The 13,564-nt window shown below is 33.3% G+C and overlaps 1 protein-coding gene across 1 annotated transcript; it reads right to left on the reverse strand.

Moving 5' to 3' along the window:
• Positions 1-6,738: 6,738 nt before the first annotated feature.
• LOC127807466 (calcium uniporter protein 4, mitochondrial) lies at positions 6,739-9,032 on the reverse strand. The gene is made up of 2 exons (XM_052345334.1): positions 8,368-9,032; positions 6,739-7,512 (listed from the first exon to the last, which is right to left on the reverse strand). The coding sequence occupies exons 1-2, from the start codon at positions 8,995-8,997 to the stop codon at positions 7,030-7,032; spliced, it is 1,113 nt and encodes a 370-aa protein (XP_052201294.1). The 5' UTR covers positions 8,998-9,032; the 3' UTR covers positions 6,739-7,029.
• Between the last annotated feature and the right edge of the window lie 4,532 nt (positions 9,033-13,564).

Genomic DNA, 13,564 nt, shown 5'->3' on the forward strand with positions numbered 1-13,564 from the left:
GACAAGGACAGCACAGTTGCAGCGGTCCAATGCCGCAATTCCTCCTGCCTGCCTTTAATGCCTGATTTTTGTTTAACTTTTTTATTTCATCACCAAATATACATACATATTTATTATATTATCTTATATAGATAGATATATATATCTGGGGGAAGTTGGTTCATCTGCCCCGTGATTTGAGACGTCTACTTTGAAATATTTTTAATAATATATATAAAATTCTTGTATTCTATTTATTTATTTATGTAGGGATATATAATAATAATATCTTTGTATGGGTTATCTCTGTAAATTTAATTATTATTATTATTATTATTATGAATTGAATTGTTGTTGCTTGTTGGTTGTGTTCATAAAATGAAACAAATATCGTAGGCAAGGGTGGTCATGGATGGTTGTATACTTACGTATGGCTTTGGCTGTGTCTATATGTGTGTTTACAAAGAATAATAATTAAGGTTGGGCAGTTTGTTTTTACCAAATTACGATGAAAGCTAGATGGGCTTGCTGGCCCATGATGATTCCCTTTAATTTGTTAGGTTAGGCCACGGGAATATTTGTTTTTGGTCGTCTTTTTTTTACTTCATTTATTAAATTAATTAAATAATAAAATAGCACTAAATAAAACAGATAAATAATGCATAAAATATTCATAAAATCACTAGTGTATAGTTTACCCCCGCCCCCTTTTTTTTTTTTTGGGGGGGGGGGGGGGTTGTCTTTTTTAAAAAATATTAATAATTTTTTTTCACAATTTAACTTGTTTGTAATTAAGTTGTTAAGGGTTTTTAGATTCTAATTTGAATTTTTAATGTTAGGTTCCAAAATTTGATAGAACGTATTGTTTATACTTATTTTTAATTTTAAGGTTTAACTCGTGACTCAAGTCCTAAATGCCAACTTATATAGAGCACTTTAGGATCATTTTCTTCTTCTTTTTGAATAATGTTGCTCTCCATGATCATTTTCCTTCCATTCTTTTTGCATCAATAAGCCGCGAACATTCAACACCCCCCCCCCCCCCCCGGCGGTGGGATGGATGTCTGCCTAGTAATATCCAAAATAGACCCCTAGCATCAGACTTTATTGTTTTGTTTTGTTTTTAAAATAGCACATTGTTTGATAAGAAAAACAAAAAAAAAAAAAGAAAAGAAAAGGAATAACGCTTTGGAAAGGACAAGGCAACAAAAGGAGGTTTGGCTCCATGCCGTACCCATGTCAATTGAAATGTGTTAGTTTGAGAGAGAAAAGAGAAGAGAACAAAGGCGAAGGCAGAATGGGATGGGATGTGGCATATTGGCATGGCATAGCATGGCCCTTTAGGGTATCGGATTGTACAGGACAAAGCCACCGAGCCCATTGATTCATTCATTCATAACCTTAAAACAATGCAAAATGACCAACCCAACAACATCACCCACGGGGGAAGGCCATTTCACCCAATTTTCAAACCCCCCAAAAAAAGAATGAATCATCACAACAGTTAATTAATTAATATTTTTATTAAAATTATGGGTTTGGTAGAATGGTAGCTAACCAATGTTTGCTTTCTAACTTTGACCTCCTTTCCCGCCTGTTTACTCCAAAATCTTAATTCAACAGAATGCTGCAATTCCAATTATGAATGGAGAAATGATGCATCATTGTCCACGGCTGTGCTTTATTAATACTATTTTTAGCTAGAATAAAGCTCACCCACCTCCACCTCTCTCTCTCTCTCTCTCTCTGCGTTACTTTTGTGGAGTGGTGGCCTGGTGGGTGGGTTCCTCCTATTACCCCAATCCAAAGAAGCATATCTCATCAGCAAATGCATGATGATTGCTAATAGTGGTCCCGCTGAGTCCAGTGAGTCAGTGACCCAGTCTTTCATTGGATTTGGCAAGTGGGCCTGATGGCCTCAGGCCTATTCCCCCGCCCCTCTTAATGTAACTAATATAATAGCCTCTATTTAAGCATTAATTATTTATATTTTTTTTTATTTATTCATGGATGAGCCACTTTTTCTATTGATGCACCTTCAGAGTAAATCCAGATACAGTCATAATTTATACACACTTAAAACTAAATATTCGGTGTAATTCATGTGAGACTTACCCTTCCAATCATCATAATGATTCAACAAGTATTTTACAGTGTAAATTATTGTCTTTCAACAATAATTTTATCTTCTAAATCGTCGTACTGATTCAAATTTCGATATTTTATATGAAACTCCAAATATTTTACATATGTCATGTCTATGGGGTTATTTACATTTTTCTTTTTTAAGTATTAGCACGATCCCTACTTTGTTTCACCCATCAAATAATGATTGAGAAATTTTATGGGTTTCCAAATTCAAATCAAACTCTGTCGACATTTAGAATTGATCGATCATAATTCGTTGGTCCGCACCGGTGTAATGAATCTGAAATGAAGAAAAGTGTTATCTGGTTTGGTTTGTTGATCTGTCGGTCAGTCGATCCCTACAAAATACTCTGATACTCAAGTAAGTAAACGAGTAAGGAGATGCAAAGTATCAATAAGTTGGCAGGAAAAAACATACCATGACTATGGGGAGAGCTGGCTAATACATAGGAGAATAAGATGTCCTTTTGCATGTGTTGTACGTCTGCAAATGATGGGACAGAATATCTAGCGTCGGTAGAGATGCTTATGCAGCAGCAAGGTGCCAACGGAACCTTCATTAATGTGGATGGGATCCGTCATTAATGGGGATGGAATCTAAGGTGGGCGCACGAAAATCCAAAAATTGCTATAATAATATTGTTACAAAGGACCAAGATGGGATCGACATAGGCCAATTAAATAGGCTGAAAGGGGCCAGGTTGGGCCTAAATGGCCTAGCTATGACGATGCCTAGCCCACTAATATTCTTTGGCATGTGCCATTCTCGTTATGTGAATTGATCAGTTAGATTGGCGAACTGCAAAAGTCGTTGGGAGCTCGCTCGAAGTGTAGTTGGGAGCTCGTTCATATAAAGCCTACTTGGTCCTACAATATGAGTTCGGGCTCCAACGATGTGAGAACTTTCTTCGACGAACTCAATTTGAGGTCTACTGAGGTTTATGCGATTGAGCCGACCTACTGGGTCGAGCTCAGCCTATAAGGAGTAAAGCGGGAAATACTTATAATAAACTCAAAAGTCAAATTCTTATTAAGTTAATTGTTAAATCTATTCAATAAAATATTAATATATATATATATATATAAGATTAGTGTGACTCAAAATGTGAGTAATAAATTGAAAGGAATGAAATATAATTGAGAGCGACAACAGTCAACGGTCCCTTTGATGATTGACACCACCAACCAACGAAGCATAAGCATTGGGTTACGTACTTTCATTTTCTTTAGCTAATTAATCTGCACCTACACCAAGTATAAGCTTTCCCCAATTAAACCTCCCAAATAAATTCAAATATATATTTGTTTTTATGGGTATATATAAATGGACTTGATTGAAGAAGAGATGATGGTCATATCAAATATATATTCATGCGAGGAGGTTTTATATATAATGAATGAGGTGTCACGAGTAAAGGGATAAATCATGCATTGATTTGCATTAATGTAGAACCAACATGTTGCGTGGTCCTCTCTCTCTCTCTCTCTCTCTGTGAAACGTCATTGGATCCTCCATTATATATTATTAAATTAATTAGTGCTTTACTTACTTGATTAAATAATAATTAATCAACTTCTCACTCTTTTGCTTTTTCATTTGTTACAAAGTAGTACTTGTAATTATATGTATGTATATCGATTATTATTCAATACTAATATTCATATCAATCGGCTCTAATTAAAAATGTAATTTGCATTCATGCATGCATAGCAATTGTAACATGGGTATGGTATGGGTGATCCCTCTCCTTCCTCATATAATAATAATTATAATATGAAAATTATTAACAAGGTAAATAATTTTAACAAAAAAATTAAATTATAGTCAAGAAAGGAAACTTAATCTTTTTAATGGGTCTTTTATTAAGCGATTCAATAACTTAGAGTTCATTTTTTTTTATTTTTTAATATTATATATAAGTGAATATTAAAATAAATTTAAGTCAAAAAACTTTATTTAATCATTTTAAGTGAACTTTATTAATCTAATAAACTCTTTATTCATAATCAAAAATTTCAACTAATGATGATTTATTTATAGAAAATATTATAACATATATTTATGCTATTCTGCAAATATTGAAAGAGGATGGAAATGACAGAACAGAAAGGGCCATCAAAGTTGAAATGGGAAGGAAAGGGGTGGGGAATAGTATAGTTGAATATTGATAAAATAAAATAAAAAAAAAATGAAAAGGGAAGGGTTTGGTAATTTGCAATCCAGAGAGGAGGAGCCCAGCTGAGTCCCAGATTGACAATTGGCAGTTGGCAATTGGCAATTGGTAAGTGGGTGGGTGGGTTGAGTTGGTGGGTGGGTGCACCCATCTTGCTTTTATTTCTTTAAAAGTAAAAGAAAAAGAAAAAAATGTTTGTCAATGAGAATTTATAATATGTAATATGAATACATTATATGTAATTAATTGGCATTAAGAGTTGGGCCAAATACATATTTTATCTCTATACTTGTATGTTTTTTTTTTTTTATTTAAACACTAAACACTCTTAAACTATATAGGAGTGAATTGCACTCTTACACTTTTTATTATTTTAATTATATTCTTGAATTATATAACATCGACTCAATTTCACATTTTGACAAAAATTCATTAACTCATGTGAGAGACTAAAATTTAAATTTAACAAGGAAGAGAGATAATGGAATTTTAACTTGTGAATAGAAAGGGTATTGTTGGTAAATAAAATGTTAAATGACATTCTTATTCTAACATCAATAATTGAAATGACAAAAAAAGACAATTCTATCTGGATCGATTCTATCCAAATAGCAAGGTCCTTTCAAAATAAGGGTTTCAACTTTTTTTTTTCTTTTTCTTGTAATATCTATCCCTCTTTATTTATTTATTGACGTGGGTCATTCAAGATTATCTTGTTCATTAATTGATGTTTTGACTTTTGAGTATATCGCAATAGTCTTACAAATTCAATCGACGACTAATTCTGATGTCATCAATTCAATTGATAAATTGTGGTTGACAATCTCTAAAATACCACGAAACTTTTAAGTAACATTTTTAAAACACAAAAATCTCTTGACGTGGAAATCTTAAATTACAATAAATTTAAGTGCAATTTGTATAGACATTAATTAATAATAATAAAAAAAAATCAACCAAAAATGGAAATGAAAAGATGTCAAATAGAAGTATGGTATGGTGCATAGAATAAGGGAATTCTTTTGAGTTACAGTGTCCAAACGCACAAAATGATTCTTAAATGATAAATTTGCAGAGGAAAGTGGGTGTGGGTGGGGGGGGGGTGGGGGGGCATAAATAAATTTATTTAATGCTGCTGTCGTCCCAATGAATGAATCCACCCATGCAATACCAACACAAGTTTATTATTATTAATTCATTCATTTTAGTCTTAAACATTTAATAATTCAATCGGAATTACCAAAACCAAATACTACCTCCTCAATCGCTGGCTGCCTATCACTTTTTTCCCTGATTATTATTATTATTATTTGAGAAATTTCCACGTCACTTATTGCATGGCATGGATGAGTTAGTGTCTGTGAGCTGAGCCCCCCCCCCCGGGATGGAACAGAGGTCAAATTGCATTTCGATCTCATAGGTCATAATAATGGATACTGATTGAATTTCTCATTACTCAATAATCAATCGTATTATTATTTATTACCCATTCATTCATAATCCCCGATCCAATTTCAAATTTTAGCTAAATGGGCCCCATCAGGATTTGGGCTTTTAATCTGGGGAGGCCCAGCAGTATGGATCCATTAAGCAGGGAGGGAGGGAGCCCGTGCCCACCTCCACTCCCCTGTTAACATTGGATTAAAATTTGTAATTATCTAAAATACGAGAAGATTTATATATGTATGTACACCGTAACACCAAGATACTTGTTGCTTACAAATCTTTATCATTATTTATTAATTTTTTTTATGATAAAAATATTATTATTATTGTTGTTACATGAATACAACAATAAATTTGTTAAAATATAAATGTCGTCTTCAAGTCGTCTGAGCCTGCAAAAATAAGAACACAATCAGAGAGCGCGAGAAGGTCCCCGCGCAAACATTCCGACGTTTAAATTAAACACTAAATATGATGAAAGAAACTGTATTAAAATTAGTATAAAAAACGTTCCCACTTTTAGGAACGAATGCTCCCTTATTTATAAAAAAATATAAAATTTTAAAATTTAGAATTCGCTATGAATAATCATCTATCATTTTCTTGGAATATTCAAAATGATTTTTAAATGTCAGATTTATCGTGTTTGCACGCTTTATGCGGGACCCTTACATATGAAAAATTTACGTCTTTTAGCCCAAAAAGGCATTTTGGACTTTTGAGCTTTTTTGATATTTTAATAGGCTTTTACTCATGACAATAATTATTAATTTTCATCATTTTCATTTCTACGGAGGAGTTAAAAAGAGTATTGTGTAATGTAATATTTAAATATTATATAGAGTGAGGGGAGTTGTGGATAATTTTTAATTTAATTTAATATGTGTTGTGTTGCGTCGAGAGAGTTGGTTATTTTTTCTTGAAAAATGAGACTACTAATCAGAGTGATTAACAATAATTAATATTTCATATACTATAATAGAATCCTCAACAGTGGGAGAAAAAAGAGATATTAATGATGATGATGCATGAACAATGGAAGAAACTGTACCACTCTCTTCACTCTTCAGTATATACTATACTATACTATACTATATCCTTCTTCTAAAATACACCTGAAAAGTTTTTGAGTCACCTAAAACCTACTTAATTAGTAGTACTCTCTGTCTTTCTTAATTACTTATTTAAACTAGTAATTAAGAAGTTAAAAAAAAAAATAAAAAGAAAAAAAAAAGAAGCTATCTTTCCGCCGTCCCATTTTGCCTCTTTCGTACCAGCAGCTTCAGCCGTGCACGGCGTCTAAAACCACCTCTCCGGCGCTATTGGGAGCGGAGGCGGGAGCGGCGTTGTGGCGTTCAGGATAGAAAATTCTGGTGAGGTCGTGGTACCTGTTGAGATCGAAATTGTGGGTTTTGAAGAGCTTGGCTTGCTTGACCCTGAAGCGGCGCTGGAAGTAGCCTTCGAAGGAGGGCTCCTTGGAGGTCCTGAGGAAGAAGGCGTAGGCCAAGGCGAAGTGGAGGGAGGTGACGAAGAAGCAGATGGGCTCCATCACGTCCCAGCTCAGCTCCCAGAAGGTCAGCCTCATGAAGCCCAGCGTCTGAGCCACCAGAAAGCCCAGCCCACAGTAGAGCTCCCCTTGCACCAGCTGTTGGGCCTTCTTGTCGATCGCCGTCTTCTGCCGTTGCATCTCCTCCAGTTCTGTCCTCCTTGGGTCGTCTGGCCTGGCCACCGACTCCAAGAATATTTTCTCCATTGATTTTGCCAGCTGTAGTCAACATATAAATGACGTAATAATTACAAGAATTTTCAGGATAGATACCATTAGCCACGCCAAGCCAACGTCAGCTAAAATCAGCTTAATAATAATATAAATTAAAATTCTGTAATCAAACTTTGGTATATTATTACTTAATAATATACCAAAGTTTGATTACAGAATTTTAATTTATATCTAAAAAATTATTAAATTTTAATTTAATATATAATTTTATACATATCATCAATTATTGTTACAAAAAATTAATAAGATACTGACGTGATTAATCAATATAAATGATTACTGAATTTTAAATAAAAGTATAAAAAGTTATTAAATTTTATTTTAAAATATAAAAATATTATTAAATTACGTGCTCTATATTAAAATATAAAAAAATCAATATTTTATTAGATTTTTTATTAATAATTATAAAATTATATATTAAATTAAATTTTAATAATATTTTAATAATTTATTATAAAATTTACTGACCCTTTATAGTACTTAAAATTTGTGTGCGAGTACCTCCTTGACTAAGGCTGAAGCTGAGCGTGCAAAGCATCAGCCATTTACAATGATCTCGCGGGCGGGCGGGCGTTTGTTCCCGATCTTATCAAAGTTGCAGAGTGAGTGAGATCCACCTAGGAGTCCGTAGTTATCTAGGATTATTATATCTTTTATATATATGGATAGGGGTAATTGGGTCTTTTTAAACGGAAAAAAAAATCCAAATACGTACAAACACATGTAAAACGAGCGGAGTGGTGCGTGAATTATGACGCAACGGCAACGGGAACGCAGAGGCAGAGACGAAACAAGGCAAAGAGTGATATATATTATTATATGGTGGGAAGGCAGTACCTGATCCGGCCGAATGAAGACGACGTTCCCCAAGACGATCACGTTACCGGACTCGTCCAAGTTCTTCGCGAACTCCAAGCCTTGCTCCCGGCTTGAACACACATCCACGCACTTCTCCACGTACTCCGTGTAAGAGATCGAGTTCACCGGAATCTTCCTCAGCTCCGATCTCAACTTCTCCAACTGCGAAGACCTCAGGATCTTCTTCGCTTCCTGCACACTCACTCCGCAGCCGAACCATCCTGACGGACCTGATGATGAAATCGCTAGAGGAGGAGGAGGAGGAGGAGGACTCAGTCCGTCCAGTCGGAGACGTTGGTCGCCGGCGACATTGATCAGTTTCTCCTTCAGCTTGTCCCCGATCGGAATCGAGAGGAACTCCGGCAGCCTGGCAGCTGCCTGGTTTATGGCCCGCCGCTGGAGGAACCTCCTGAAAAATCCGGTGGCCGCGCCTGAATCCTGCGGTGTCAGCAGGAACTCGCCGCGGAAGTTGGTTGTGGCGGCATTTGGTGGGGTTAGGGTTTTGGGTGAAGAAGGGGACGAAATTGGCGAGAGATCTAGCGTTGCGAGTGGAGATGAGTCTCTGGTTTTGCCGAAGAGCCGCCTCGCTAGTGTTCTCCGAAGAGCCATGAATCAAATCTCAGAGAGAGAGAGAGAGAGAGAGAGAGAGAGAGAGAATTTTGGATTTTGGTGAATCAGTGGAGAGGACTCTGAGCTTTATATATAGCCGTAGAAGGAAGCGAGAATCTCCCATTATCCCGCGTTACGCGATATCTTGAAATTACAAATATGACATTAATCTCACGTAGTTTTCTTCATAGCAAATTGTCAAACCTATACCTACCTACGTCACTATTTATAATATTTTTGTATTCCAATAAATATTTAATGATTCTATAATATTATTACTGTACATATCCCCTAAATAAATATATCAAAATATTATTCTCCCTTGAAGCGTAACTTTATGTGTATATATATATATTACCATATAAGTACGTAGTGTAAACGTATTATCTCATAATTAAATACGAATAATATATTTTATTTATATTTTTGTAATAACAATATTATTATTATTATGCCAACACATAAAACAGTTTACATGCATGCCCACATTAATGTATATAACATCGATCACACACCCAAACGTAATATTTATTTATAAATCTTCACACTGCACGTAAAACCTAACCTAATTTAAGAAGAAATTGGATGCTCATAACCTTTATTGTTTTCTCTTCTCTGGTGCCCTAACCTAATTACGTCCCATCTCTTGTACCCTTAATTATAACCAACAAAGGATAGCGTAGATGTAGTGAATAAACAATTAATCTCTACTCTACTATATATACTATACTCTACTCATCAAGGCAATGGAATTGACTAATTGCTTACCATATATGCATGCATGCATATCAGGTATATATATATATCTATACAAATATATTTTTATTTTATTCTTTCATTTTTAAAGTTTTACGTACTGGAAGACGCTAGCTAGCTCTCTTTTAATTAATAATATTGGGCCTAATTTAGAGATATTCCATCAAATCATAAAATAATTAATTATTATATGAAGAAATTAAACAAGGTGAAGCCAAATCAAGACCTATTAATTTGTAAGCCAAAATTTCTATTTTATGAGATATCCCCATAACTAATTACAGAGATCTCCTGTTAATTATCTTTCGATAGTACCCTTTATTTTCTCTATTGCCACCCGTTTGTCCCTTACCCTTTACTCACTTGCTTTTTTTTTTTTTTTTTTTTATTTGAGTATAAGAGGATCCTTTATTTATAAGAATCCTGTTTAAAATTATAAAAATTATAAGAAATTAAGTCCGCCACCAGTCACACACAAATATAAATAATAATAGTATTAAAATTAAATAGAAGGTGAATAAACACAGGATTAAAAATTAAGGAAAACTAGCTAGGCTCTCTAAATAGGTATAGAATCTTACACCCAAAAAAAAAAAAAAAAAGTTTAATATTTGGACAAGCTGAAGGCAGCTTGAAGTGGCCAAATGTCTCATTCTTTATAGAAATTCTCTCTCTCTCTCTCTCTCTCTCTCTGTCTGTCTCTCCATTATATATATATATATATTCATCATCTGATCCACAAGTATAAAATCATGCAGGATCTGCTTTTGCATGGGTGATATATATATATATGTATGTATCTTGGTAAGAATTCTCCACGGATCAAATAATTAATTCTGCTTTAATTTCTCCGGCCACTTGAATTTAAGTATACATACATATATCCATTGATTATATATATGTATATCACTCTGTTTGTGTTTTGAATTTGCTTTGATACCATTAAATATTAATTAGCACCAGGGGCCGGGAGAAATGCATGCATGCACTGTCACATCATTTTTAATGACAGATTTCAATAAATATGACGTTTACTGATATTAGAATTTTCATAATTAAGGAATCCTGCCATATATAGCTTCATCGTATTACATATATAAGATATATTTATACAAATATAATTAATAAAGTTGGGTAGATATTCCTAGCAGCCTTGGCCATGATTGTGGAAAAGCTAGCTAGCTAGCTAGGACATTCCCTCTTGCAGGAATCAATGAATCCTCCCCCCTTCCTGATCAGCCAAGAGTTTATTAATTAATTATATATGAACTTAAAAGTAATTAATTAATTAAACTGCATTCCCCGAATATATATATATATATATATATAGAGAGAGAGAGAGAGAAGATATACAGACGAATCCCAAGCAATTTGGAATTAAGATGGCAATGGGCGGTGGGAATCACACAGGTTGTTGGATTCCAATTTGGGGGAGAGAGAGAGAGAGATTGGGATGATGCAGTAGCTAGTGGGATGTCTACACACCCCCCATTAATATATTTAATTTTCGTCTCCATATATATATATATATATATATAACACTAATTGAGTAATAATACTGTCAATTGTCAATGGTGGAATCTACAGATGCAGCCAACCAGACCTTTAATTTGCTCGTCTTCTCCATTCTCCACCTTCCGCGCTTGCTTGCTTCCATGTTGTTCGGATGCATCCCAAAATCAATCTAAATGGGTGGATTTGATTGATCCATTGATTTATTTTGGAATTTGGTTTTGATTCTACTTTATATTATATTATATATAATTTTATGAATTTCCAAATCTAGGTTAAACTCAACTCAAATTTAATTAATTGAATTGGGTTAATTTTGTATGTATATATGATTTATAATTAAAATTATCATCAATCTATTATAGATATAAAATTAACTCCAACTTATGTAACACTCATGAAACAATATATATATATATATACCCTTGACTTAAACCATGCACGCACGACCATTAATTCTAAATGTCATTGCTTTAAATTTTAATTAAATTGTAGGTACGTAGAGGCATTAGTGCAATCCATCCTCATACACAAATGACATCACATGGCAAATCAAATGCCAATAAGCTAGATAGCTTAGCTAGAAGAAGAAGTAAGTAATTAAGAAGATGTTGCGGTCCTTGTGGCCAAATCATTTCACTGATTATATCTTCTATTTGTCACTAACCTACCTACCTAGCTAGCATATTATATATTCACCTTACACATATATATATATATATATATATATAGATACCATCTCCTTAACAATTTTAAATTTTACACTTTTTATATATTATTATATATCTATGAGTGTTCAATATAAACACGCACTCATATTATATATTAGTAATTAAAATAAAAAGACTAATTTTTTTCTTTTTAATTCAAAATTTCTAAGAATTGAAGTCTCCCTTTTTAATTCGAGTCAAATGAAAATTATTATATATATATGTTTGTGACACCATTATTTTGATTAAGTTATATATATATATATATATATAGAGAGAGAGAGAGAGAGAGAGAGAGGAGGAATCGAAGGATGATACGGATACTAATTGACAAGAGTGAGGCAAGCACTAGCTAGGTAGCTAGCTTTTCTTTCTTTTTGTTATTGTGATTATTATTATTATTGTTACTACTACTACTACTACTACTAGTAGTACTAGTATGAATAATAATTAATAAATGAGGATGAAGTCAGCCTCACCCTTTAATTTGCGCTAGAATCAGCTTCTCATTCATGCAAGCAATGCCTTCAGTAGTATTCTAACCCAACTTTCAGATGCCCCCCAGATCGCATTTGTCTTTTGATTCTTCTTACAAACAACCGCCGCCACCTAAAAATAAATAAATAAATAAAAAGATGCCATTTTGTATGAAGAAATTACTTGAAATTAATTTGGCATGTCCGCCGCAGTGGGACCCACAAAGAATTAACCGAAACCTAACTAACTCGATCGGGTTCAATATTTGATTAATTAATATATAATAATTATTATTATACAACATTAATTTACATCTTAAACTTTAAAGTACTTTTAAATCCGATCGATATTAAAAGTTTAAAGAGCATGCATGGTTGGTTGGTGAATGAATTTTAAAACTAATTAATTTTATCTTGTAACAAAAACCCTAGCTTTTGGTATATAATTTTGTCAACTCTGTACGTTGCAAGTAGTGATCATAGCTTAGTTAGGACGCAGACACATACATATATATTTGAGATTTGGGGAATTTAAATCAAAGCTAGCTAGCTAGCTAGTTGTGGGAAATTTTTTAATTTATTCTTTATTATTGTTTTTGTTTTTACCTACCTTCTTAATTGATTAGACTCTCACTCTTTGGACGATGATATATGTAATAATAATATATATATATATATGCAAATGAATCCAATAATCTAAAAGAAATTAAGTTAATTTGAACTTAATTTATGATTAGCTAGATTCTCAAGTACTTTAATTATCTAAAAGACACCATTCATTCATCTAAATTAAATATAAATTTATATATATATCTAACAATATATAGTACTAGTGTTGAATCCAATGTTTGGTGGTAAATTAATCAAGTTAATTTGGGCTCTAATTAATTATGGTTTATTTTTGGTGATAATGGTATGTATATATATATATATATATAGAGAGAGAGAGAGAGAGAGAGAGAGAGAGTGTGTGTGTTTCTTTTCTTTGCAATTAACAAAGCAAAAATGAAAATAAAAAGTAGAAGAAAGGGAAGGCTGAGAATATGCGAATGATATCAGATGGAGCATATATATATGATAATTGATATATATATATAAGATAGAGATAGTGGG

Source organism: Diospyros lotus, chromosome 8 (assembly GCF_014633365.1).
Source record: "Diospyros lotus cultivar Yz01 chromosome 8, ASM1463336v1, whole genome shotgun sequence".
In the NCBI taxonomy this organism is placed as follows: Eukaryota; Viridiplantae; Streptophyta; class Magnoliopsida; order Ericales; family Ebenaceae; genus Diospyros; species Diospyros lotus.

Bases quoted from the DNA above. Each gene is read 5' to 3' on its own strand.
- LOC127807466 (XM_052345334.1), bottom strand. From the start codon at position 8,997: ATGGCTCTTCGGAGAACACTAGCGAGGCGGCTCTTCGGCAAAACCAGA. The intron at 7,513-8,367 runs GTACTGCCTTCC...TGTTGACTACAG, and splicing joins TCTTCATTCGGCCGGATCAG to CTGGCAAAATCAATGGAGAA.